General features: G+C 55.6%; 1 protein-coding gene across 1 annotated transcript in view; it reads left to right on the top strand.

Moving 5' to 3' along the window:
• Positions 1–27991, top strand: part of Cdh22 (cadherin 22) — a gene marked incomplete at both ends in the record, with an annotated part of 64692 nt that extends 36701 nt beyond the window's left edge. Inside the window, 7 exons of the mRNA XM_010626287.1 lie at positions 1454–1507; positions 4270–4276; positions 8197–8353; positions 18096–18217; positions 18330–18447; positions 24508–24759; positions 27735–27991. Coding sequence (XP_010624589.1) covers positions 1454–1507; positions 4270–4276; positions 8197–8353; positions 18096–18217; positions 18330–18447; positions 24508–24759; positions 27735–27991 — 967 coding nt within the window. The remainder of the gene's footprint in view (positions 1–1453; positions 1508–4269; positions 4277–8196; positions 8354–18095; positions 18218–18329; positions 18448–24507; positions 24760–27734) is intronic.
• Positions 27992–27996: the final 5 nt, after the last annotated feature.

Here is a 27996-nt window from a genome sequence, read left to right on the forward strand (position 1 = left end):
GCGGGCAGAGGGGGGAGGCGGCCAGGAGGGAGGAGGAGGACAGCGCCAGGGAGCCCAGGACACAGAGAGGACATCACAGAGGGAGACGTGGGAGTCAGGAGGGGGACAGAAGGGCAGAGTGAACCGGGGCGGCCACGCTGGCCCTGCCTCTCAGTGCCCACCCACAGAGTGTCCACCAGCCACTTTGACTCCCCATGTTCGGAACCAGCTCCTGGTCTTTCCACCAAAAGGGAAAGTAAATCAAAACTCAAAGCCACTTTTCACAGGGAGTTGGCCCCATCCTCTGGCCTCCTTCTGCACACCTGGGGTTTCTGCCTGTAAACATGCCCAGGACCAGGCTACTTCTCAATTTAGCCTCCGCTAGCTTCCGCCAGGCCGCCAGAGCTGCTGGGTCTCTGCAAAGGCCCTTGGTTGTCTCCCTGCCCCTCTCTGATCTAGAATCCACACAGGTGTTGTTTGTTTCCTGTTTGTTTGTTTATTTTTCGTACTGGTGATTGAACTCAGGGCCTTCACACCGAGCTACAACCCCATACCACTTTTTTTTTGCTTTATTTTGAGACAGGGTAAATTACCCAGCCTGAGTTTGAATTTTCAAACTCCTCCTGTCTCAATCTCCATGAGTGCTGGGAGTACAGGTGTGCACCACCACGCTGGGCTACAGCCAGCCTGGTCCTGCTCTGCCTGCCCTAAACCCTCCCCAGGCACCTGTAGGGCTCAGGATGGCAGTCACATCCTCTCAGGGACCCCTGCTGACCTCGCATGACCCGGCCTCCCATTCCCTCTGCACCCCACCCCCGTGCACTCTGCACTGCCTCCGTGCGCTGCTCCAACCATTACACCTTGTCCCACTCCCAAATTCACCACACTCACCTCCCCTCAGGGCCTGCGTGACTGCTGGTCCTAGGATGGCCTCCCCTGACCCCCCTCTTTGCTTGGAAGTCACCCTCTTGGCAAGGCCGCCTGGGCCTCCCTTCCTAAAATGTCCGCACGAGCCCTGACACACCACACCGCATTCCCTAACTGTTTTTCTGGGGATCTTGTTTGCCTTCCCACTCAAAGGTAATCTCCACAAAGGGAGCCATGTACCCTGATTTGTTCCCCACTGGGTCCTCGGGGCCTGGACTGCAGCCATGCGTTCGGGGACACTCGTGAGAGTTATGGTGAGTGAATGAAATTCGAAAGGAGAGAAGGACCAAGAGACAGGAGAGGCAGCCATGCCCACCAGCCAAGGGAGAGATAGAGGAAGACAGGGCCCAGCACAGAAAGTGGGGTTGAGGCTGCCCGGCAAAGCAGACACAGGGAGGGGAGCCTTGCAGAGAACGCCAGGGAGGACAAATGCTAGCACAGAGAGAGTCGGGCAGGGTAGGGAGGTGGGCAGGCGGTGTCCCTGAAAGGCCCTGGAGCTGCAAGGTTTGGGTGTCTGAGGTTAGACGAAAGTCCAGTAGAAGAAGAGGCAGGAAGGTGACCCAGAGGCAGGGTCCGCAGGAGGGGTGGCGAGCAGGTCCGAGTGTTACGTGGATGGGGAAGAGGCCCTGGGGCTCCCTGAGCCTTCCCAGAACCACTGTGTGTAGTCAGCGAGAAATCCCTGAGTGGATTCTGTGCCTCTCTCTGTTGAGGAGTGACAAGAGGAAAGTGAATTTAAGAATCTCTGCCTCGTACTGTCCCAGAGGATAACGCTCCATCCCGGCCTGTCTGAACAGCCTCCTTGGAACTGTTGAGTGCCTGGCTTATTAACATGGCAGCCCTAGGTGATGAGGCTCAAAGATGAGGCCGTCTTGCTCAACCGCCCACAGCTCTGACAGGAAGTGGCCTCAGGGGTCTGCGGAGACACCCTGGAGAGGGAGGAATTAGACTGAGTTGGGCACCGGGCCTGGTCAGGAGTAAATATAAGGGACAGCTTGTTCCGATGTGAGTGCACCCCGCAGCTCCCTCAACCTGGCTGTCAGTCCAGGCTGCAAGTACACGCCTTGGCCTCTGGCCAGGCCCCGGGCCTTTCCAGGGAGGGCACTGTCGCCCCATCTGTCTGGAAACTGAGGCCCAGAGAGGGGCAGCTTTGGCAGGCTCTTGGGGTGCAGGAGCAGCAGTCAGTGCGCCCGTCTGTGCCTCCCTCTTCTCCACTTCCCTCCTCAGTCGGCTCCCCTCCCTCCCTGGCCTCTCTGCTGCCCCCCTCCTTTTATCAGCACCAAAAGGGCCAACTTTGAAACCACCTTCTGCCTGCTTTCATCTCCTTCGCCAGCCCCTTCCCTGGGGCTCCTCAGATGCTGAGCTAAAGGAGCTTCAGACCAGTCCAGTTTAACACCACAGACAATTGCCCAACTCCCTGTCTTCCATGTGGCCCTGAGCCAGACCTGGGTACGCCAGGATGCTGGCCAAGGGCAGAGCTGGGCCGGGGCCCCCGGGCAGGGGATATCAACATGGGAACAACATGGGAACAGACAGGAGGCCCCAAAGGGGTCCCCACAGGCTGTATGGGCTGCCCAGAGCCCGCTGTGTCCCACCTCCAGGTTCTAAGGGTCACTGAGTCTTTTATGCAGTAGGGAAGCAGATGATAAGACCCGAGCTTAGCCCAACTAGAGCTTGCCTTTTCCTGGGAGGAGACAATTGGCAAATGGTTAAGCACTGACGAGTGCTAGGAAGAAAACAGAGGATGGAATGGTCAGGGATGTAAGCAATGAGCTGAGGTCCTGGCAGAGCCAACCAAACAGAGGTGTGAAGGAGGGCAACAAGTGCAATGGTCCTGTGGCAGGCAAGAGGAAAACTGGTATGTTCCTGGACATGAAGAAGTAAAGCGGGGTCCTACAGATGTCATCTGCTACAGTTCACAGGGCACATTCAGCACCTGAAAAGGGCAGAAATGGACTGTGCAGTGACTTTCTGGGGCCTTTGCAGGGGGACTGCAAGGTGCCTCATATTGCTTTATTTATCTTTTGGAGGTATTATAGTGAGGAGACAGAGAGGGTAAGTAATTTGCCTGAGGTCATCCAGTCCGAGGGGAAGGTCTGGGATTTAACTCACAGCTTCCTGAATTCGGCCCCTGCCATTTCACCTCTGCTTCTTTCTGTCTTTGTTGTTGGCTCATGTGTCAGTCAGCTTTTCATTGCCGAGACAAAATACCTGGCGCAAGCAACTTAAAAGAGGAGAGGTTTCTTTTGGCTCAGGGTTGCAGAGATTTCAGTCCATGCTCTTCTGCCTCTGTTACTTTGGGCCTGAGGCAAGACAGAAACATCATGGTGCAAGGATGCGGTGGAGGAACATTGCTCACCTCATGGCAGCCAGGAAGCAGAGAGAAGGAAAGAGCCAGAGAGGAAGGGGTTAGGTACCAGAAATACCCTTCAAAGTTCTCCCCAGTGGCCTCCTTCGTCCAAGAGGTTGACGCCCTCATGATCCAGTCACCTGTCTAGGCCCGCCTCGGTGTCTGGACCAAGCCTTCAACACAGGACGTTTCAGATCCAAATCATAGCAGTGCAGTTTCCACATTCGTACTGTGCCCTCCTTTTGCTTGGGTCACGGAGTCAGACATGGGCCAGTGGACGCCTGGGCCTTTTGTAGGCAGATCCAGCGACAGTCCTCGTCTCACTGGTTTGGTCTGGGACAGGCACTTGGGGAGCTCCAAGAAGGACAAAGAGCTCTGCACCAAGGTGAGGGAGAACGAGGCATAGAGTGGGGACAGGGTGCTCCTCCTTGGAGTCACAGTGAGAGGCAGGTGTCCCGAGCAGACAGACCTTGGAGTTTACGTTCCAGAGCAGGGAGACCTTCTGGAGGAGCTCACATCGGGCCTGGTGGGAGGTGAGGACAGACAGGCACCTGGGGACAGGCTGTGAAGGACTTTGAATGTCGGGTGAGGAAGGAGGACTTTATCCCTCAGGCAGGAGGAAGACTTAGGGTGCTCCAGACAGAAGGAGGAGAGGGCTCAGATATCTGAAGTGACCCTGCAGGTGGACTGGCCCTTTTTGAGCCCAGCCCAGAAGCCCTAGTCCCACCTTGAGCCATCTTTAAACATCAAAACCAGCAAAGTCCATGCTGGACCAGAGAAAGTGATCACTTCACTTCTACCCAGCGTTCCACAGTGGGTGCTGCAGAAAATGCTTGGGCTTTGGAGTTACGAGAAGACCTGGGTTCCAATCCCAACTCAGTTGCAGAATTTTGAGCAAGACACACTGCACCTCTTGGAGCATCAGTTTCCCCATCTCTGAAATGGGCCTCATGATAGTTCCTGCCTCATTTGTACATGTTAAAGGTCTACTATGTACCATGCTCTGTGCTCAGAAGTCCCAGTGTTGGAGTGAGGAGTCAGTACTTAGCACGTAGGCCTTTGGGAAATGCATATTACCATTTTCCTTGGTCTGGACATCCATTTTTCTCTGTTCTGCAGCCAGTACTAACCACCTGCACCTTTCTGGGCATTGTGTGCAGGCTTCTGAGTAAATACCTTAAGGGGAAATGATAGACAGAGTCACAGGTAGGATGGCATGAGCAGAGAGGAGTCATCTGGTAGGGTGGGTGCAGATAGCCTGCTTTATATTGGAAGAAATTTCCGCCCCACTCAGCCTGGGCGAGCTGCCCCATTTGCTCCGTGTTCTGTGCCTCACACAGGAATCTGGTGCTTGCATGAGCCTGCTGCCTTTTGTGTTTGTTATGGCCGTGGGTTACACATGCATATATTTATCCCACACTCACACAAGCCGGGCAGCAGTGCCTACCCCGTTTCCCATCTCTGACCTTGACACCAGCAGCGTCCTGTGCAGCCCGCAGTGCGTGGAATCCCAGCAGGGGTGTCTGGGCTGGCCCTCCGTGGGTCTTAGACCTGGGGGTCTGGACAGACATCGGATGGGAACTTGGCTCGGCTACTAGCTAGTCTTTTGTGACCCAGGGAAAACTAGCTGGCTTCTCTGAGCCTCAGTTTCCTCACCTGTAAAGCAGGAAGGGGAAGGGTTTGGGGATGATTTGAGGAGCTCATGAAGGTAAAGCCCTTTCACAGGGCTCTCCCGATAAAAATGACAGCTGAGCCATATCCCGTGGCTGGTGCCGGCGCTGTCCTGAGTGCTTGGTTGGTAGCCACATGTGTTAGCGTCACAACCAGCCTGTGAAGTAGGTATTACTATCTCCATTTTCAAGAGGAAGACAGTGAAGAACAGAGGGGTTAGGTGACGAGCCCAAGGTCACACAGCTAGGTTCCAAATCTAGGCAGATGGCATCAGGGCAACCCTTCCAGACCCCTTCCCCAGTCTCCCTTGCATGCATGGGCAAGCAAACATGCATGCTTACACACGTGCGTGCGCCAACACACACAGAGTATTCTCACACTCCCACCCATCCCTGCTCTGTTCCCCTGGCGAGCAAATGAGGAGTAGGACAGCCAAATCCAAGCAGGACCTCCCAGGCCACAGCTGCTCCTGCCCTGAGACCTCTGGCCGTGCTCCGGCATCCCTACACTATGCCACTCCCTCCCACTCCCCCACAAGGGCCACACACTGGCTTGAGGGGACTCCTGGGTCCTCCGTGCCAGACCTTTCTGAAGCATAATTAGAATGACAGTAGTTCCCACTCATGGAGTAATTTTCCTGGAACTCAGCAAGGCACTTCGTACGCATTTCATTCTCCCAACACCCGGGGTAGGATTAACATCTGTTTCGCAGAAAATTAAGGCTCAAAGACGGAAATGACTTGTCTGGGGGTAGCAGGGACCTGGCTTCAGACCCAGGGTGGAGCAGCTGCCTCTTGAGCCTTTGCAGCTCCTCTTGCAACACACCATGTTATATGCAACACACACACACACATTCGTGTCACACAACACCAGCCAGACACAACCCGTGCTGTACCTACAGCCCAAGCTTGCCCTACCCTGGACTGCTGGGTCACAGTCCTTGCCACACACCAAGCCTTCCCATCCCTCCCTCACTCCGGCTCCCTGAGCTGGAACAAAACCACACCTGAGTTCAGCCAGCCAGACACGGTGACCTGCAGCCCAAGTCTTTAGCTGGTTAATGTGTCCCTGCCCACCCAGCGATGGCCTTGGGAACAGCTGCCTCCACTTAGGTCCCAGCCTCTCTCTTCTGCTGTAGGAGGGAACAAGCGAGAAACTGGAAGGAGGGAGGGGAGAGGTCTAAGCAGGGAAGGGAAAAGCTGAAACCAGGAGGCCTGAATGACTCATCCTACCTCCTCTGGGTCCAGACAGGCTAGGAGCAAAGGAGATCTGAGGCTCCGTGCATGAGGGCTTTGGATGGCTCAACAAGCTGGAAAGATCTCTGGGTTTATGGCCTCAAAACTGGGTACAAATTCCAATTTTCCACGAGTTGCTGTGCAACCCAGGAAAGGTCATTACTAGCCAAAGGTAAACAAGAAAAGGCCCCCAGGCCGGGGATGTGGCTCAATGGCACTGCACCTGCCTTGCAAGCACAAGGTCCTGAGTTTGATCCTCAGGACCAAAATGAAAAAGAAAAAGCCCCTGCTTTGAGAAGATCCTCCCTGTGCCGGAACACAGGGCTTGGCGAGCGAATGCTGGTTGGAACCTGTCCCCTCTCCCCCTTTATCCTGGTACTTTTGTGCATGACACAACCTGTAAAACTGTGCTTAGCAACCCTGAGCTTGGCAAGTTTCCTCTCTGAGCCTCCATGGCTCCACTGCCCAGCAGAGCCCTTGCCCGCATCCTTGGCTTCTGTATCCTGAGGACTGGCACAGAGGAGGCACTCGATTGCTTGGGGCATGAAGGAATGGATAAGGGGACAGCTGGGGGAAGTGTACTGTACAAACTGTGAAGTGCGTGCTAGAAAGAGGAATTATCATCTTGGGTCTCAGCCTCCCGGGTCAGTGAGACCTGGACCAGTCAGGGGCAGGAAGCACGTGTGTGTGGGCTCAGCAGTTTGGGGACAGGGAGGGGCATTAACCTAACCTTCCAGGGCCTGGCTCACTCCGTCCGCTGTGCCCTTGTGTGCAGCCTTTTACAGTTTGCCACGTGTCCCCCTCCCCTACAACAGTGAATATGAATAGAACAGAGGGTGGAGGCCAAGGGCGTCCAGGGGCTCGTCCGGATCACAGGTAGAGTGAGGGGCTGAGGAGTCAGCCCCACAGGTGTCATCCCCACTGAAGAGATGGAGAAACTGAGGCCGGGAGAGTTTGGGCCATGCAGCCAAGGCCCCTCTGAAGGTCGTCTCAAGGCTCTGGGCCCCCGGCAGGCAGGGCCTCTGGTGTGCCACCTGCCGGACCTCAGTTTCCCTCTCTGGGCTTTGGAGGAAGGGCTCCCTTCCTCCTGCCTGGGAAGGGCTGTGGCGCGGGCGACGCCTCCCGCCTGGCTGCTTTGTCCTGGCTGCACAATGAGCCTTTGCCTGGCTTTCGGGCCTTTGTCTGCCCACAGCCTGGCTGCGCCCCCGCCCGCGTTATCAGTTGGGGGAAGCGGCGGCCAGTGCTGGCGGGGCCTCTCTGGGCTGCTGCCGTCCGAGACATGTGTTGGACACGGGCCTTTCAGGCCTGGAGCCGCCGCACAAAGACCCGGGAAGAAGGCGGAACAAAGGGCTTTTTCACGAGGCAACTGAAAAGCCGCAGATTAGCTTGTACGTGCTGTGTGCTTTGCAGGCGAGAGGAGCTGGCAACCAAGCCCAGACCCCTCCCCATGGCACGCTGGGCCCTATCTCTGGTCAGGGGTCTCTGCTGTGACTGCGGATAACCCCCTCTAACCCATAGCCACCCCCTCCCTCCTGCTCGGAATTCCCTGTTGGCTCCCCAGGCTGCAGGAGACCCCGGTCTATGCCTCTGAACTTGGGTGCGCTCCACACATGCCAGGTCTGACTGCTCCGTACCCTTAGCCATCTCCCGAATAAGCCTCATGCTCCTCTGTGCCCCCTCCCCTGAATGCCACCCCCTCCTATTCCCAGGGATCAAGTCCAAATCCAGGGCCACCTCTTACTGAAAGATAAGAATGGGACATCTGTCACCACGTGCCAGGCACATGACCTATTTCCAGCCATCACAACGGCGGAGTGCAAATGATTATTGGCCTCGTTGCCCAGACAGGGAACTGAGCTCAGAAATGCTGAGGGTCGCCTATGGACAGAGCAGGCACTGGTGTCACTGAGATGCAAGCCCAGATGGCTTCCCGTTCCTCCCTGCTGAAGGGCTTCCCGCCTCTTGTGGGTCTGGGGCAGGTGGTGCCCCTCTCGGAACGGCACAGGCTCCCTCTGGTGCTGGAACACCTTCAATCAGCCCTGCACTGCACCCCTCAGGTATGCCATTGACCGAGACTCAGATCTGGACCAGATCTTCGACATTGATGCGGACACAGGTGCCATCGTGACTGGCAAGGGACTGGACCGTGAGACAGCCGGCTGGCACAACATCACGGTGCTGGCCATGGAGGCAGGTGAGCTGGGCGGTGCCCCCAGTCAAATATGGGGGGCGCGCTGAGTGGCAGGGCTAATGTCAGGGGTGGGACAAAGGCTGAACCGTCCATCAAGGCCCTGGGAGGCGGGGCAAAGATGCCTCTTGAGTGGAGGTAGGGGACTGACAACAGCTGACTTTCGGGAACAAAAGACCAGGAAGAGTCCCCAGCCAAGCCAATCCAAGGGAATAGGGCTGGTTTTGAGACAAGTTTTCTTCCCTCGTGCACTGAGCACCTGCTACATGCCAAGCCCTGTTCTAGTGGCTGGGAAGAAAGAGAGGCGTTGCTTCTCTTAGAGGAAGGCTTTCTGGGCAGAAGACATTTCCAAAAGACCTCAGTAAAATGAGTGTGTCATGTCAACTTCTGGGGGAAAAGCAGTCTGGGCAGAGGGAAGAGCCGGTACAGAGGCCATGAGGTGGTGGCTGCCGCTTGTTGGAGGGTGAGGGGTAGAGTGCTCAACACTGTGAGGTCTTTGGCTCTTATGTGAGGTGGGAGTCTCAGGAAGGGCTTGCGTGAAGGAGGGGTGTTGTTCACGGGCACCTCTGGCTGCCATATCGAACATGGACTGGGAGCTGAAAGTGGAGCCGGGGCTCAGCTAGAAGCAAAATGCCACAGTGCTGGGAGGTGGAGTGTTGGCCCAGCTAAGGGCAGTAGCAGGGAAGCTGAGAGGCGGCCAGCTTTGGAGTTCATCCTGGAGGTGGAGAGGGCTCAGGGTGACACCAAGGTGCTTGGCCTGAGTTGCAAGTGAGTCACAGGCAGTTTGGTATGGGTTGAAGAACTTTCCAGAAGTGTTGCTTGTGTGCCTGTCACAGGCAGTTTAGCAACGTGAGGCATGGAGGGGAGTGTGGACTGGGGGGTGCCTAGGACACGGGGTCCGGATAAGTACAACTGTGGAGATGCAGAGCCTCCCTGGGCACCAGGAGTGGGCAGGGGGTCTGCCCACCATCACTCTTCTGCCTCTACCTACTCTCCAACTGCGCACGCACACGCACGCACGCACACACACATGTCATTTCCCAAAATCTCCACAGCCAACAGAGAGCCATCAGGAAGCAGTCTCAACACCAAAAACACGGTTGATCTCTGAGCTGCAGGCTGCTCAAACTAGCCCCTGAGTGGCCAGCTGCAGCCCCCTCCCTACGTTCCTCCTCTTCCTCTCCCTCCCACCCACTTCCCAGGCCACAGGGCCCTTTCCCCTTTCTGGGCAGGCAAGGAGTCCCTAGGCTGAAGTTCCCTTCCTCTCTTTCAACTGCAGTTGAAAAGAAAACACAAAGCCAGCTCCACTCGCAGTGCCCGCTGCTCCCGTCCTTTGAATGCACTCTTCCTCTACTTGAAAGAGAGGGAACAAAGGTGCCTGGAGAGGAAGTGAGGCTGGACTTGGGAAGAGAGCCCCCCCCTCCCACACCCACTTCCTGGTGAGCATCTGAGATTGCGGGTTGCAGACAGAGGCAGGGGGTCATAGCCCGGCTGCTCGGCACAGCCCTCCTCTCCCTTCCACAAAGACGCACCCCCACCTGCCCATCGCTGCCTGACATCTCACCACTACTAAGACCCTTAGCGGGTTAAGCGTTGTGCTTCTACACAGCGGGTCTTAGAAAATAGCTGGGGTAGCACACAAGCCTGTAATGTCACCATTTCACAGGAGAAGGGATCTGGAGACTCAGCCTCCAGAAACACTGACAATTAAATACATATTGCGGGCTTGATGCTTTCCCACACATATTTTCATTGAATCCTGACTCCTGCTCAGTAGCATGATCAGTACCCATTTTACCGATAGGGAAACTGAGAGTTAGGAGACTTTCCCAAGGGCATACAATGGGCTGGGCTTGAGACTCCTCTCGTAGCTGCACCCTACCACCCCCTGCCCACACTCACTCAGGATCCTGACTGATGGGAAAGAGATAGGTCCGTTTCGCAGGGCATCTGAGAGGATGAAACGCGACCCATAGAGAGGTCTGCGGCAAGTGGCTGGGACCTTGTGAGTGTTCAGTCAGTGGTTGTCAGGTGGCCTTGACTCTGCACGTGGCTTAAGCAGTGACTCTGGGCGGGGCCCTTTACAGTGATGAGCCTGAGGTGCTGATCTTACCACTGTTCCCAAAGTGTGGATGAGGACACTGAGACACAGACCTTCCAGTCATAGTTCCTTGGAGCTGCCACAGATCAGGAGCCGCGGCAAATAACATATGGACTCCACCTTCCTGCGGCCTCTCTGAGATAAAGACAAAATGATCTATCCCCACTCCACAGATGAGGAAACAGAGGCTCAGGGAGGCACAGCGATGCACCCTAGACCCCAGAGCCAGTCCTTTGCAGGCCCAGGGCTGCACCCCCTACCTCCTGCCCCTAGGAGCCAGCCTGTGCCAGAAGTGCATAGCCAAGCTGCCCGCCTGGCTTCCTGTCCTCCCTGGGAGTCGTCTATCGGCTTCTTCTGAAACAGAGAGGATGCACAGGGGGTAACAAATGTGGGTGACAAGAATCAGAGGGGAAATATTTACACACAGTGGCAGAGCTTTGTGAGCGCCTTGGAGAATGTTGCCCTCAGCCGGGAGGCTCTGTCACACCGGATCACCTCAAAGGCTCCTGACCCACTTAGTATGCCGGCTCCCCTCTCCCCGAACTTCTGAGTCATCCATTCTGCCCATGCAGACGCTCCTGCCACTGACATTATCTTTAACGTTTTGTAATCATGAAATATTAATGACCGATATTGAATTTAAAGTACAATTTGCGTCTGAATCCTTCGGTGGAAAGGGCAGCTAAGAAAGGGACAGTCTTCAAAGAGACAGCGGTGGGGGTCAGGGGCATGTGTTCTGGGGCTGGGGGTCCCCAGGGGTTGCAGACAGCCACCTCCTCGGGAGCATCAGGCCTGCAGCTGGTTTGGAGGGGTGATATCTAGCTGTCTGGGACAGCACCGGTTAACCAGACCAGTTAGAAACTCCCCATCTGGGTCGCCCCAGGCCAAGTGACATCTCCAGCACCCTGCATTTCCTGCATAACGCTGAGTGCGCTTTGCAGTCTACAGATGCATTTGCCTGAGTGTTGAGTGATCCCTTCTCCCCAGCAGAGTGTACCTCCCATGAGGACAGGGTCCTGTCTGTGTCGTTGCCGCCTGCACTGCCCAGGCACGTGGTAGGCAGTATAAATATTTACCGAGTGGACAAATGCAGACGGGGGAATGTGCAACCACCCCCCTTGCGAAGAAGGCAGGGCTGCACAACAGAACCAGCTGTGGTCATGCGGCTCCGAGCTCTGTGGGATTGGACGGTCGCTCCTCCTCTCTCGTGGCCTCTGATTTCTCATCTGTAAAATGGCGACGATAATGCCTATTATTGGATGCTGCAGATAACGGCTAATGACAATAGCAGCTTCTGTTTATTTAAAGCTTATACCGGGCCAGACATTGCCTGGGTGTTTCATATAGAACGCAAAAGCCTTGGAGATTAGCAATCACAGCTTCGGTCGCTCCTCCTCTCTCGTGGCCTCTGATTTCTCATCTGTAAAATGGCGACGATAATGCCTACTTATTGGATGCTGCAGATAACAGCTAATGACAGCAGCAGCTTCTGTTTATTTAAAGCTTACACCGGGCCAGACATTGCCTGGGTGTTTCACATAGAACACAAAAGCCTTGGAGATTAGGAATCACAGCCGGCAAGTGCCTAGCACAGTGCCTGCCTAATACACAGCAGAGGAGGAACTGGGGAAATGTCAGAGATGATGCTCTCTAGCCGCCACACCTTATTTCAGAGCTGGGGAGACTGAGGCCAAGGAATGGGCGCCTTGCCCCAGGCTGCTGAGGAGGCTATGTGACCAGCACTCCTCAGAGACCACAGAGGGCTCTGCAGGGGTCGCAGGAAGGTGTAGGGTGGGGAGTGGAGGTCACTGCGATGTCTGATCAGCACAGTGCTTGGCTTCCTCCAGGGTCTCTTCACCCATGTCCCCTCTCAGCCAGGCTGACACTGAGATCTGGTGACAACAGGCCTGGCCACTGCTGCAGGGCTCTTGGGAGCACAGGGGAGAGGCAGGGCAGCAGCCAGCGATAACTCAGTGCAAGTTAAGGGCCGTGTGGGGGCCCTGAGGAGCAGCGAGGGCCTGGCCCACCCTGTGAGGACAGAAAAAGGTCTCAAGTCTGAGGAAGACTTTGGAGCAGAGAAAGGATTCCGGTGCCCCTGGCAGAAAGAGCCCAGTGTGCCGAGGTCTGGAGGTGGGGTGGCCCATTCTGAAGGCAGAGGAACAGTGTGCCTGGAGCTGGTGGGCCGCAGTGAGGGTGAAGTGGTCACTGCTTAAACAGAATGGGCCTCGAGGTCCCCCGAGGAATCAGGATTTGGAGCAGAGGGCATGTGCAGATGTGGGTGCATCTGCACCTGGTCCCCTCAGGTTCCAGGGCTGAGTGGGCTGGAGGGGTACAGACAGGAGGAGGGCTTGGGTGTCCTGTGCTGCAGAGGGAGGGAGTCCCAGGAAGGCAGCAGTGATAGATGGCAGCTCTGCACCGGAGGGACTGCTTTGTGAGGTAGTGAGCTCCCTGTCAGCAGAGGCAAGTAAATCCAGTGTGGGCTCCTCTCAGACTGGGTAACACCTGGGATCCTGGGCCGCCTTAATACCATAGATGCCAACAAGGACTGTTTTGGGGAGGCCCATCAAGTCAGCCCAAACACCAGGAACCCACTAACCCTCCAGAAAGGAAACTTTCTCCTATCCCTCTTCCCCCAAATCTTGGGGGACCTATGGTGCCAGAGCCCCTACTCCAGCCAGCAGTCTTCCTCACCCCTCGGTCCCCTTCCCCCTACAAGGTCAAAGCCTCCAGTTTCCACGTGGAAGTCAAACCAGATGCTGCACATCCCTGAGAGCCAGAGAAGGGTGCCCCAGCCTCCTGTTTCCACCAGAGGAGCGTGGGACAGGGCAGCGAGTGCTAGGCCATTCCTAGCCGCTCCCCTGGAGCACCCCACCTGCTCCCCCAGCCCCTCCTCCCTCCCATCCTGTCTGGTGGCCGGTAATTGGTGCGATCGTCTTCCTGCCCAGCTGGCCAGCTCCAATCAGAGCCTGGTGTTCAGATGCAAATCTAATTCCCTGGGGAGGAGAGGGTCCACGGCCCGCCCAGCCCTGCAAGCGGGTGGTGGGAGGTACCGAAGCTGCTCTGGGGCTCTCTGTGCTCCTCTCCCCTCTCCTCACTCCTGCCCACCCCTTCGCTTCGCTCTCTCTCAAGCCCTCTCTGTGACAGCTGAGGTCCACAGCGCCCACCTCCGTTTTCTTGTGTTTTGTTTTTACTGATGAGAAGATGCCGTTCGCAAGAGACGCAGGGAGAGGGTCCTGTTCTGCACCCTTCTCTGGGGGGATCCTGGAGGGATGCAGCCCCAGGGAATCGGGAAGGGCTTTGTCTCCCTGAGCCCTCCCAGCGTCCCTCTCAGAACTCAGAACACAGGGCTGCCACAGGACTTTGACTGACATGTCCTGAGTAATCACCTACTGCGTGCTGGGCAAACAGCAGTAGAGGACAGAGAAATCCCACTGGCGGGCTAGGGGAGGGGAAGAGGACGAGCGAGTTGAGTCAGACCACCGAGGAGCGGGTGAGCACTACCTGGCGAAGTAAAGCAGGGCAGCCAGGGCCAGGGGCAAACTGGGTAGGAGGAAGCCAGCTGGGCAAACACCTGGCAAAGTGAAGGACGGGCCCGGGGTGGCGGCAGCAGGACTTGTCCTGACTGCTCAGGGCCGAGGGCAGTCAGAGACTCCTGGAAGAGGCGAGGCGTTTCTTCAGGGCCCTGCAGCGAGGACAGGCCGGGAGGCAGTGCCGTAGCCACGAGGCCCCGCTGAACCAGCCCTGTTTTGACTTCAGGCTTTGTCAGTCATTCCCCGTGAGACTGGGCACGTTGACCCACTTCTCGGGGCCCGTTTCCTCATGAGCGGCACAGCAGCGGTGCTGCTCCCGACCTCCTGCAGTAGCCGAAAGGACAAGATGGGCAGCGCGGGCCCTGGGTCGCGGCAAGAGCTCCATGTGTGTTTGCTGCCATCCTCGAGAAGGACCCCATCGCTCAGCTTGCCAGACCAGGCCCCACCTGCTCTTCCTTGCACTGGCTCCCAGCTGCCACCATACCCATCCCACGCCCACTTCCTGTTCAGTTTGGTCCAGGTGCCAGGCAAGTGACTCTGCCAGGGGCTGGAGGCTTCTTTGGAAGAGATCCATAGCCTCCTCTCCCACCCCAGGACCTTTGCACATGTCGATCCCACGCCCTCACAGTCTTTCCCTCTCCATCCCCTTTACCTGGTTATTTGCTAGTCAGGGCAGACATCCCTGTCACAGTCTAGAGCAATGTCTGCCCCTGGACCAGGAGACCAGGTTGTTCTTGCTCAGTGCTGGGGAGGCCTCAGTCTGTAGTTGTCAGCAACAACCACAAGTCTCCGTTCCAAACTGTCCGGTCCGATCCTTGTCCGCTGCACTTGAGGAACCGGAAGGTCAAGGAGGGGAGGAAGAGGCCTGTCATGCTGCACCGCGTGCTCCTGCCCAAGTTTGGCTCCTTCCGGAAGCACCCGCTGAGCTGCCCGGTCTCCTCGGGCCCTCGGCCCCCGGGGCTCCACCTGCCACCTCGCAGATTGATGGTGAGCCAGCTCAGGAGGAAGCACCGGGCTGGAGCACGTTTAATTTTAATTTAGGAATCGGTTAAGGCTGCAGACCTGCTCGGCTCCGGGCTGTCAATCAGCCTTCCTGAAGGCTGCATCAATTAGTTTAAAAATATTGAATGTAATTTTGCCTGACACAACATATTGCAGCTACTGCAAAATATAATTTATTTTAGAAGAAGAAATAATTAAACTAATTTGCATGTCAGTCAGCTGAACTGAGGTGCCAAGGTGGGGGAGGGGCCACGGGGACCGAGCCCCCATAAGGGCGGCTGCTCCTGGCCACTGGGTGAGGTCAGCATGGGCCTGTGTCAGCAGCAGCTGCCCCTGGGTGGACAAAGACCCCGGCAGCAGGAAGGCCCTGCCACTGGCCCTAGATCAAGTCTTAGAATCTCCTGATCTCGAAGACTTCGGACCCGACCCCAGCCCAGCTGCGACTCACTTTGTCTTGAGGGAAATCCCTATCCCTCGCGGGGAGTTTTCTCCTCCACAAAATGGATTTAATGATACCTCCTTTGGGAGTTGTTCTGAGGTTCATGTGCGGTCACGGGTAAGAAAGGGCATTATAATTTGGAAAATTCTGCCCAAAAGGCAAGATGAGACAACTGGCGGATTCTTTGTTTTATGACAGAAACACGTAAGGTGGCAGCCGCAGAAGTTGTTGGTTATTGTAAGTGATACAAATCATGATCAGGAGGGCTTTGGAGGAAACCAGCAGAGTGCAACATCAGGCTGGACTCCTCCACCTGCCACCCTAGGGCAATGGCTTGCCACCCTTGGTACACTTAGAGTACTCTTGGGAACTATTAAAAAACCAATGGCCAAGCCATGGGAACTGGCATTTTTAAAGGCTTCCAAATGCTTCTAATGTATAGTCAGGCCAGAAAACTAAAGCCCCAACGTCAAGGGCACTGGGACCGCCCTTAAGCTCTGAGAGTTCCAGGCCAGCCCCTGGACAAGCTCTGCAGGCGGCAGCTGTATCAATTTAGACGCCCATTCCGCTGCCTGCCTGGCTGATGCCAGAGGGCTCAGGGCTTTCCCAAGGCGTGACCTGTAACATTTTAAAAGGGGAGGTGGGAGAGGCCTGGGCAGAACCCGCAGCAGCAGTGTGTAGTGGGAGCCTCGGCTGCGGGTGGGTTCAGCACTTCAGGAGGGTGACGGCCCACTGAGCAGTCTGTCCTGCTCAACCCCCGCTGAGAGGGGATGGGGGAGGGCCCTCTGCCCTCAGGCCCTGGCCCAGCCTGGCCTCCCTTGGCTTCAGCTGGGAGATGGGGAGCGGCACTCCAATCTGTCTGTCGAGGTGCTCTGGCAATGCGCTTAAAAATAACAGCTCATGGGCATTCCCAGCCACGACTCCAGTCTCTCGCCCTGAGAAGAGCCCCTTCTAATCATTGAGACAGCAGTTCTGGGTGAGCTGAGAAGATAAGGTGCCCCTGCCGGGGGAACTCCAGAGAGGGGTCGGCCCTGGGCTAATGAAACACTCCCCCTCCTTCCCCTGGCCTCCCAGCAGGCAGCCCCACCTGCCCTCCTGGCTCCTTTTCCCTTTTTATCAACATACCAGCAGCTGGCGTCAGCGTCCATAGGTCCCTGGCTTTAGAGAAGGAGGTAGCCGGACAAGTCCACTCCTCTCAAAACTCATGGGATGCCTGGCTGCCAGGCTGCCCTCAAAGAGCCCCCACCGGCGCCCAGCTGGAGACCCCTGTCATCCAAGTCCCTGCTTGCAGGTGGGTCGGGTTTCTGCTCCCCGGCAGTGTTTTTACGGCCAGTGGTAAGTGGAGCGGGTCAGCAATGAACACATGGTGAAGACAGCTGGGGCTGGAGTAAAGACACTCGTGTCCAGGGCGGGAGTGGGAGGCTGGAAGGACCAACCTGAGGCTGCTGAGATCGACAGTGGCATCTGGGATCATTTCTAGGATGTCTGCTTATATTACAATTATTATGTGTCATACACATGGTGTTAAGAGCTTGACAGATGTGAACTCTTAGTCAATTTATTACTCTTAGACCTATTTTGCAGGTGAAAAACTGAGGCACAAAGAAGTCAAGTGACCTGACTCCACTCACACAGTCCCTAAGTGCCAGAGCTGGGATTAGAACCATTAGCCTCAGGTTCTTGCCCTTAATCACCAGGCCCTGTTCATTTTTCCCAAGTGGAAACTGGTATCAGAGAGGGCAGGATCTCCCCTAAGATCAGGCAGTGGTCAGGGTCATCCAGGCCTCCTGTGGTCTCCATCCTTCTAGGCTTCATTCATCCCTCAGTAAATGTAGAGCCCGCTTACTCTGTGCCACATCCCCCTGTGCCGGGGACCCGGCGAGAAATGAGACAGGGGTCTTGAGCTCAAGGACGCCCCAGTCGGAGGAGTGGGGACTTGGTGGCTTTGCTGGCCACAACCTTGGGCTTTTCTGGCCGGTTCAGAATGAGATGTGCAGAGAGCAGGGCTTCGGGATGTGATCGGTGTGGGTGCTCCAGGCTCCTTCTGAGCACCCTGGGCGGTGGGACGGACCGGGAGGGGGATGTGGTGGTCATGGCGGGGACGCGGACGGCACTGGTGATCGTGGTAGTGACGCTGTCGGTGACGCTGACAGAGGGACGATCGTGGTGGTGAAAGCAGTGACCTGGGATGCTGGAGAGATGGTGAGGGCAGAGCTGGTGGCTGTAATGAGGGTGCGAATCCGAGTGGCAGTGGGAGGGATCCTGATGATCTCCTGGGGTGATGGCACCTCGTGGGGCTGGTGACAGTGGTGTGGAAGGCGACGGTGGTACAGCTGCTTAAGTTGGTAGATGACAGATGGGGTGGTGCGGGTGCCGGCGGCGGCACCGGTCATGGGTCGGTACCAGTGTTCATCGTACTGGTGGTGGTGATGACGCCAGTGGTACCAAGGCTAGTGGTAACCATGGTGATGGTATAGCGCTGCGGGTGGGGGTGAAGATACTGATGGTCACTCCCCTGAGTCCAGATGTGTCCAGTCCTGGTCCTTTATCACCTTGGTTGCCTCAAAAAAAAAATCTCAGTGCGACCCACTGCCTCATCTTGTCACGGTAGCAGATTTGGTTCGTCTGCCTCTCACACTGGATGCCTCTCACCCTACTTCTGTGCTCTTATCACAGACAATCAGGCTCAGCTATCCCGGGCATCCCTAAGGATCCGAATCCTCGACGTGAACGACAATCCCCCAGAACTGGCCACGCCCTACGAGGCCGCTGTGTGCGAGGATGCCAAGCCAGGCCAGGTACCACTGCGGGGCTGGGCACCGGGGCTGCTGCCAGGACTGGCCAGGGGCCTCTCACTGGGCCCGGATGGCCTCGGCCTCACCAGCAGCCCCTGCCCTCCTCCCCCTTCAGCTCATCCAGACCATCAGTGTGGTGGACAGAGATGAGCCCCAGGGTGGGCACCGCTTCTATTTCCGCCTGGTGCCTGAGGCACCCAGCAACCCTCATTTCTCTCTGCTTGACATCCAAGGTGAGTTACCTGCGAGCCACCAAGTCCCCAGATGCTTGGAGGGAGGGGCCCGGCTTTCCTGCCCTCTTCCCTCATTAAAGATGGAGGGACTGAGACACCCAGAGGGCAAAGCGGTAGGTCCAGGATCACAGGAAGTCTGGGCCGGCTGCAGGCTGTGGGCTGGCAGAGTGAAGAAGAGCATCCGGGATCGGAAAGATTTAGAGAGGACCTTGGGGAGGGGTGATCTGGTCAGAGTTGGGGTGAGGACCCTGTTTAAGGGAAGATAAAAGAACACACACACATACACACACACTCACACACACAGCTCTGTGGGCTCAGAAGTGCTTGCTGCACTCACATTTCCCTTGGCATCCTCATGACACCCCAGAGGCTGGTTTTGCTACTCCTTCCCATTTTTAGGTAAAGAAATGGAGGCACTAAGAGGGAAAGGGACCCGCTCAGGTCCCCCGGGAGTCCTTGGAGGGCTGGAGTCCCAGCCTGCACCAGTGTCAGGTACAGGGACCCCGCCTCTGCCCACCGTCTCTGCCGCGAATCTCCCCGCCCAGCCTGGGCTGATTCCTGAGTGGGACCCACTTCCAACCCACTTCTGCATGAAACTGAAGTTTCAACCCTTAAGGAATGGACGGAGAGGGAGGCAGGCACTGCCCAGTGCCAGCACTGGGCCGGGTTCTGTTAGTGGCTCAGTATGCCACACTGGCCAGCATCTGTCCCTCCTGGGACCCCAGTGTCACCACCTGTAAACTGGCACTGATCACAGCCCCTCCTTGAGGGCTGGGTGGTCCTGAAGGACGAGGGCTACCAAACACACATAGTTATACCTAGAACGCGTCAGCTTCTGTCTGCAGCAGTTACTCACTGAACACGTTATCGGTCATTACGGCGACACAGTGCCTGCGGTCAGGCTCTGCTCTGGGTCCTGGAAATGCGACGGCAGACAGGACAGGGAGGTTATGCACTAATGAGGTGAGACAGAAGTCAAACAAATAAATACTATGTCGGAGATGCTAGGTGGTCAGTGGAGGGAAGAATAATGAAATCTCCTTCACAAGAGTCTGAACTTTGTTTTGCTCATTACTGAGTGCCTAGAGCAATGCCCGGCACATCACAGATGCTCACTGAAATGTGTTACTTTAAACCAAAACATAAAGCCAGATGCGGGTAGAAGTTACTTTAAATAAGGGGGTCTGGCAAGACCTCTCTGAGGGGATCCATAGTGAGAAGGGATCTAAAGGAAACAAGGAAGTGAGCCAGGCAGATAACTGAACTAAGAACTGTCCAGGTAGAAGAAACAGCAAGTGCAAAGGCCCTGAGGTAGGAGGAGAGTTGGGCCATTCAAAGAACACAAGGCAACCTGTGTGGCTAGAGGGAGTGAGCAACAGGACTGGAAAGAAATATAATTAGAGAGGCCCTGGGGTCCAGACTGTGTTGCTCCCTTCGGGCCCTGGGACAGGTCAGGTTCATCCCAGAACCTTTATACTCTACCCCCCAAAAGGGAGAAACCTTAGCAAACTCTTCATGCAGGCCTACTTGCAGTTCCAGGAGCCACATTCAAACTATGTAACTAGCAGTGCGGCAGCTCATATAGGATCAGAAAGGATGCTCACCACCACTTGGGTAGTCCCTGGACCGCTGACTGTGCCTTGATAGGGTCAAAGTTAGGAAGATGCTTGAGGGAAAGGCGGAGTGAGGCACCAGGAAGAACTTGGAGAGAGGACTGAGAGCCATGACGATTTCAGCCTTTTTGGAATTATTTTAACAACTGGTACAGCCCAGCCTACATACTCTAGAAATATCCTGAGCTGCCCCGGGAGACGCAGAGAGGCCTGGACTGAATTCTGCAGGTTCAAAGTCTTCCCAACCCAAGGAGCCTGAGGTTCTGTCCCAGCTGTTTCTCTTCAGCTTGTGGCTTGCACAGCACCTTCCGGTGTGAGCATCTCTGGGAACAGGGTGGCGGCAGCACGCTGAGGTCAGAGCAGACAGAGAAGGCCCCCCCTCCAGTCCCTCAGCCCCTTCCCGGAGCGCGCCAGGCCCCTCCTCCTCAGTGTATAAATATCCGAGGTGACAAACGGCTACCCCAACCCATCTGTTTCTTTGTACAAATGTGTAGCCAGTTTGGAAACGTGATTTATAAATATTGCTTTTGCAGCCAGGGATTGACACTGATGAATGTCAGGCCAGATGGATGGATGCAGGGCTGGGCGGAGATCCCTCCTAGAAGGGTGGGGTGGGGTCTGAGGGGCCAGCGGTTTCCTCGGTGGGAGGCAGCTGCTGCCAGGAAGGCAGCTGGAGGGGTTAAAGGATGGTACTGGGGAATCCCTTTCATGGGCTGGGGGAGTAGTAGGGACCTGAGCTCTCCCAACATATGGCGGCATGGCCAAGACGGCAACTTGAGAAGCAAACATCTCTGTTCCTGCTTGGCATTGCGAGGCTGAGCCGGGGCCAGCCACTCATTTCTCAAATGTGCCAACGTCTCTGTGAACTATTAGCTCACGCCAAATGCCTAACTCTTCTTTCACATCCACTCTTGTATTTTAGCCTCTGAGCTCCCTTGTGTAGAAGGTGGGCTCTGCCAGGGCAGGAACCAGGCCTGTCTTATTCATTATGGTGTCCCCAGGGCCTAAAACAGTCCTGATGTATACGGTGGACCCTCAAGTTACAACCTGCCCAACAGACGAACAACTTGGGCTATGACCGGAATTTTAGTTTTGACTTATGACCAGAGTCTTGAGTTACGACCCAAATGCCGGCCACGTGTGCTTCCAGATGGTTTCAATACAGATTTAACCCTTAAAGGGTTCTGGAAGGAACACGACACCATCCTTTCCCGTGTGGGGTTAACTGAGAAACCCTCGGCCAGTGTCTCTCTAAGGACACTGAGCACTGCCTGTGTACAGGACGGAGACTTTGAAGGCTGTGGAGAGGAGCCTGAGCCTTCATTGGCCAACTTGAGTTACAACCAGTCCTGGTGAATGAATTGCATTCATAAGTCAAGGGACCACTGTAGCAGGCACTCACCTCGTATTTGCTGTTGAATAAATGGGTGACATGTCACTAAGTTACTTCTTTGCTTAAAACCCACCAATCAGTGGCCTCCCACTACTTTTAAGAAAATAACGAGGAGTGGTGGTGCACGCCTGTACGCTGAGACAGGAGGATCGCCATGCGTTTGAGGCCAGCCTGGGCTACACAGTGAGTTCAAGGACAGCCTAGACTACATACCCAGACTCTGTGCTCCTTCCTCCGCCTCCTGCCCGAGGGACCGCGGTCAGTCCCTTGGGTATATTACATTTCTTCCCATCTCGGGGGCTTCGCAGTGGGCTGTTCGCTAGCCCCGGCCTCATCATTCCAAGGCTCAGAAATAATACCACTTCTTCCAAAAGCTCTTCCTGAACTCCCAGGTTAGGGCAAGTCCTCTGCTGTACGCTTGCTCGGTACTTTTCCTTCACAACCCTCACCATGGTCCGTAATTGTAAAACCAAACTGGATTTCGTCAATTAGCATTTGTGTCTCACATTGGGATTGGAGCTGTGATTCGGGACTACAGTTTGATTTAGCTCTGTTATTTCCCTCTAGTGACGAGCTTGATGCCTAGCATATAGTAATCAATGAAGATTTATTTGAAGGAAGGAGGAAGGACAGAGGAAGGAAAACAAGAAGGAGGGAAAATGAATAGGTAGACTGAGGGCAAAGCACGGATGGATGGATAGATAGATAGTGGAGGATGGATGGATGGGTGGATGGGTGGGTGGATGGGTGATAAATGGATAGGTGGGTGGATGATTTCACTAGATACATTCAAAACAAGTCATTCTCTCTGAGCCTCCATTTCCATATATGCCAGAGATACAATGTTACAGCTCTTGGTTGTTGTGAAGATCAAATATCGCTGTGCATTTAAGTTACCCACAAAGTGCTAGATGTAGGAAAGGCGTCCGTCCGGTCAGTCCCACAAATGAGTCCCACACCACTCCTTCTTTTCTCCTCTGTTGCTCTTGCATCTCCTTCATTCCCCCAGGGAAAGGCAGATGTTTTCACAACTGGGGCCGACTCAGCCTTCGACAGGAGGGCTAGAGTCCGAATCAGAGGCTCAAGCCGGAGCCTGCAGCGCTGACCCTCCACCACACGTTAGCTGCAAGTTGTGGTTCATTTAAGCGTCGTTTCTGCACGCTGGCTCAGTGCCGGCCCCGGCTGTTGGGGTGGCAGAGGGATGGGCGCACGCTAGCTTAACCTAACGTGACAAGAGCTGTGACAGAACTGTGCGCGGCACCTGTGCCATCGGAGCAGGGAGGGGGAGCCGTAAATCCTTCCTTCCTGGGGAAGTGGAGAAAGGAGGCCACAGAAAAGAGGTGACATTTAGCTGGAGCGTGACGGGTGAGGAATTTGCCCAGGAAAGCAGGTGGAGAGGGTGTTCCAGAGAGCAGGAACTTTACAAGGAAAGGCACAGGGGAAGGCACAGAGAAGCTGGGGCAGAATCAGAGAAAAATATTAGCAAGTATTTATGGAGAATTTCTGTGTGCTGGGAATTAGTCTAAGGGTGATACATAAATTATACCATTAAACCCTCACATCTACACGATACACTTTTTCTCAGTTAACAGATGAGGAAACTGAGGCCCAAGGTAGCTGAGTTTTCCAAGCCAGTAAATGATGCACTCACTATTATTATTTTAACACTTGTACAGAAATGTCCAAATCTGGACAAAAGCTGACTGCGTAATAAGTCTCCTGTGCCCGTCACCTCCAAGGCAGTTGACTCATGACAAACTTTGTCTCGTGTGGACCTACCGTCCACTTCCTGCGTGTGCCCAAGGTCGCCAGTCAGTCCTCACAAGGGTTCTTTTTCCTGCTCTGTGTCCATGAGAGGAAGTCCACATCGGGAGTGCTGGGGGCCGGGGGCTGCCAGAGAAGAAATTGGCTCCATCCTGGGACCCTGGGTTTCCTTGCCAACTAGCCCCACAGGCCTCCGTTTCCCTCGCTCTGCAAGGTCTGAATGATCTGGAGGTGCAAAGTTCAGTAGGGTCCCTGGCTTCCAAAGTCTAAGGTCAGAGTCCAGTCTGAAGACTTCAAGGACAGGGAGAAAGGCCAAAAGGCCCCCGCAAGAAGACAGAGCCCCCTTTTGGGAGCTGGCTGGGAAGGGTGGGGTAATTACCTGTGAGGCTCTGCACCCTTCACACCACCTCACCGCAGAACTGAGAGGAGCCATCAGCGATCAGGGGTCAGGTGGCCTGACTGGTACAGGGCAGGTGTGAGGAGGCAGGAGAGGCAGAGAAAGTGGGACCTGTTCCCCAACACCAGCCACTCTTTCTGGCTTTCCCATGAGCAGGCTGGAGCCACGAGTGACCACAGTTTGTGCCACCTCACCAACCTCTCTGGCCTGTGCAGAAAGGAAAGATATGGGTAATGATGCTTTAGGGTCCCTTCCTCGGGCCCCAGAGGCTCTGCCTTTAGCCCTGCAGGCTCGGCCTCTCACTGAGAGACTCCTGAGCCAGGACTCAGCAGGCATGAAAGGCAGAAAGGTCCCTCAGCCAAAGGAAGGTGCCAGCCGGTTTCCCAGTCCTCTCTGATGACCCTGAACTTGTCAGGGTCCAGAAAACCATGACCCAAACACCACAGACTTCTGGGCTGGAGCAGCATTTAGAACAAAAACAAGCTGTTGAGATGCGTGGCCAAAAAAAATTTTATTTTTATTTTATTTTTTATTTTTTTACATAGCCAGGGCCAGGACCTTGGCCCAGCTGGGGACAGAATCTTGGAATAGCTGGGAATAGTATCTTGGCACAGCTGGGAATAAAATCTTACAAGAGCTGCAAACAGCATCTTGAGACAGCTGTGAACAGAAGTTTGGGGTGGCTGAGGACAGAACTGTGGGTCATGTGACTGAGGACAGGATTTCAGACAGCTGGGGGCAAAATTTGGGGGAGATCCAGGAACAGACTTAAAAACCAGTGGGAGGCAGAAATCCAGGGTGTAGAGAAGGAATCTCAAGGAGGAATCAGGGGCTCGCTAGGATGGGGAGCTGACCCTGGCCCCAAGTCACGCGCGACCCCTTCCCTCGAGCAGACAACACAGCCGCGGTGCACACGCAGCACTTGGGATTCAACCGGCAGGAGCAGGACGTGTTCTTCCTGCCCATCCTCGTGGTGGACAGCGGACCGCCCACGCTCAGCAGCACAGGCACGCTTACCATCCGCATCTGCGGCTGTGACAGCTCCGGCGCCATCCAGTCCTGCAACACCACAGCCTTCGTCATGGCGGCCTCCCTCAGCCCCGGCGCGCTCATCGCTCTGCTGGTCTGTGTCCTCATCCTGGTTGGTGAGTCCACCGAAAGCCACCAGCCCTCCCTGATTTCCCTCCATCCTGGGACCCCAAGTTTACCTTCCCTGCTGGCCCTTGTGGAGCCTCAGTTTCCCCTGAATGCAAGAATAGACTGGCCTGAACCGTGTGTGAGGTCTAAATGCAGCTCCTGTGGGAAATCTCCTCAGCACGGAGCAGCGTTTTACCTAGTCCAGACGGTGCCTCCCACCTGGAACCGAGGCCAGACCACTGGCCCTCTCCCCAGTGTTTAAAAACCAAACCTATTTTTAATCCTTCTGTGTCTTTGATCCTATCTTTGGTCTCCATAAAGAGAGCGCATGGCCAGGTATACCAAACCATTTTTCAGATGTGGAAACTGAGGCTCAGAGAGGTTAAGTGGCTTGTGTAACGGTACACAGGCATCTGACATCCAGTTAGGTCCTGTCACTCTGTGTCCCCTTCTCCCCTAACCTGCCATGAATTTTAGCTGGGAGCAAATCTTTGAGCACCTGTGGCAAAATCTTAAGACATGGAGTGGGGGCAAGATCTACACCAGTACCTGGCCCCATCAGCAGCCATCTGAACTCCCCAGTAAAGAGGTCAAATTTCAGGAGCCAGATAGGGTTCAATTGGTGTCCTGTGACAGCAGCCGCCACCCAAACACAGAAAGGCACCAGTGCTCTGGTCCTGCCACTGGGCTCCTGGTGCAGCCAGAGCTGGGGACTCTTGGGAGGTGCAAGTTTTGCTCATTTCCTGGGAGGTGGCAGCTGCCTCCACCTCATGGTGCCCAGCTTCCACGGGCCTGCTGCCCCTCTGGTCCCTGCAGAGGCCCTAGGCAGGCTCCACCTTGCTGGGAAGAAGCCCAGCCCCCTCTCCCTGGGCCCAGCCTATGGCTCAGAAAACCTTTTCCAGAGAGTGCACTTTACAGCGGTTTCATTTTCCGAGGCAGTGCAAACAAATTTCTGCCTAATTGCCCACAAACGAAGAAAGTGCACGTCAGTGCTCTAAAGGTGACGGGCGGAATCTCTGATCAGGCCTGGCACATCTGTCGCCTGCCGCCCGCAAGCCCCACCATCTGCTCTCTCGGGCATCCCCCTCCACAGCTCCCAGCTTGTAGCTCTGAAAGCTGTCCATCCATCTCCCCCACCTCGCTCTTGACCCCTTCCCTCCTTCCAGCCCTCCCTATAGATCTGTCCCTTTCCCTGTCATAAGCTACCTTGTTAAGTGGTGAGCCAGCACCCTGCCCCATGGCCCTGCAGCTGGCTCTGGCCAATGGCCTGGCTGGAACTGTTTGAAATAAAAGGGAAGACTAATTCACGGCCCAGTACCCAACATGTGTCTGTCCACCCACCTGTGCATCCACCCACCTGCCGTGATTTACTTACATATTGATCCAGTGAGTCCCACCTATATGCTAGACTACTCCAGGCACTGGGGTTCATCAGGGAACAAAAGAAACCTGTGAAAGTCCAGAGTAACTGGAAAGCTGGAGTTGTCATCGCTGAGAAGGGGAAGACTGAGGGCCGGGAAGGGGAAAGGATTACTATTTCCACTTTAGACACATGACATTTCAAATTTCCTTGGTCAACCAAGAGAATGTATTGAGTGGGAAATTGGGCATACAATCTGGATTTCAGGGGAACACTTTAGACCCGAGAGAGGGAAGCCGTTGTCTTCTAAATGGGAGTGAAGGCCATGAGATGGAGGAGGGTACCTAGAGAGAGAGCACGGAGGAAGGGTCAGGTCTGAGCCCTGGGTCATCTGACAAGAAGGAGAGACCCACTTAGGAGACACAGAATGAGCATCGGTGAAGGGGGAGGAGGACAAAGGGGAGAGGTACGGTCCTGGAAGCTAAAGAAAAAAGCCAGCCCAGATGTGGCGGCACACATCTATAATCCCAACACTCTGAGAGGCTGAGGCAGGAGGATTGCAACTTTGAGCCCAGCCTGGGCAACTTCGCAAGATCCTGTCTCAAAAAAAATTTTTTTTAAAGGGGGCTGATAATGTAGCTCAATGCGAAGACTTTGGGTTCAATCCCTAATACTGCACCCCCCCAAAAAAAAGCTAGGAGGGGACAGACCATTGATTTATTCTCCCACTCCTTCCCTCGCCCAGTCTCCAGAAATTCCTTTCAACACTTCATTCATTCATTCATTCATTTATCCACGAGCATGAGTCGATTGTTTACTACACACCAGGCACCAGGGTAGAGGAGATGTACCTCTATGTACCAGGTCCCAGGGGTAGTTTAGCGTGTGTATTACCTGGTGAAGGGGAGACAGACGTGCCGCAGAGCAGGGTCCGGTCTGTGGTAGAGCTGTGGCTCCCACTTCCAGTGGCTCCTTCATCATCCAGAGCCTTGGACAACACAGGCTGCTCCCCTCCCCGCCTCTCCCCCAGCAAATCTAGGGTGAACCTGAAGACAAGCTCCCAGGGGCTGCTGCTGCTGGGCCGGGGCCACACTCAGAACTGGCACAACACAGGAAGAAATCCCTTTTCAGGGGCGCTTGGGGGTGAAGGTGCTGAGCCGGGCCTGGAGCCCAGAAGGGGCTCCTGCAGGCCTGGACTTGAGACCACAGGCCTTCCTGAGCAGACAGAAGAGAGCAACCGTAGAGAAGAGCTCAGGGTCGAGGGTGTCTTTCTCTTTCAGCTGTCTCCTTCACGATCCCCGGCATGGCAGTCCAGGGAGGTGCATCTCTTCCCAGAGCTGAGGACAGAGACCTCGGAGGTTGGCCCCTGCCCTGTACTCACGAATACCTTAAACTACTCTTTCTGCCACCTCCACCCCCGGTGGTGGTCTGGCCCCAATTTGCACATCTCTCTAGAAGGGCAGCTTCCAGACATCTCGTTTCTGACTGTAAGGTGCTTCTGAACAGTGTTGAGGCTGGGCGCACTCCCCTGAAGGGGCGAGTGGGGTCACAGCCACACCCCGGCCCGGCTAGGCCCTCACGCTGTGCCCCCTTCTCCCTCCCCGCCCCCTGTCTCCCGCGCAGTGCTGGTGCTGCTGATCCTCACCCTCAGGCGCCACCACAAGAGCCACCTGAGCTCCGATGAGGACGAGGACATGCGGGACAACGTCATCAAGTACAACGACGAGGGCGGCGGCGAGCAGGACACCGAGGCTTACGATATGTCGGCCCTGCGGAGCCTCTACGACTTCGGCGAGCTCAAGGGCGGAGACTCGGGCGGCGGCGGGGGCGCGGACAGGGGCGCGAGCAGCCCCCCTCAGACCCACCTGTCCTCCGAGCGCCACTC

Source organism: Fukomys damarensis, unplaced genomic scaffold (genome assembly GCF_012274545.1).
Source record: "Fukomys damarensis isolate Sample0158 unplaced genomic scaffold, DMR_v1.0_HiC HiC_scaffold_22, whole genome shotgun sequence".
NCBI lineage: Eukaryota > Metazoa > Chordata > Mammalia > Rodentia > Bathyergidae > Fukomys > Fukomys damarensis.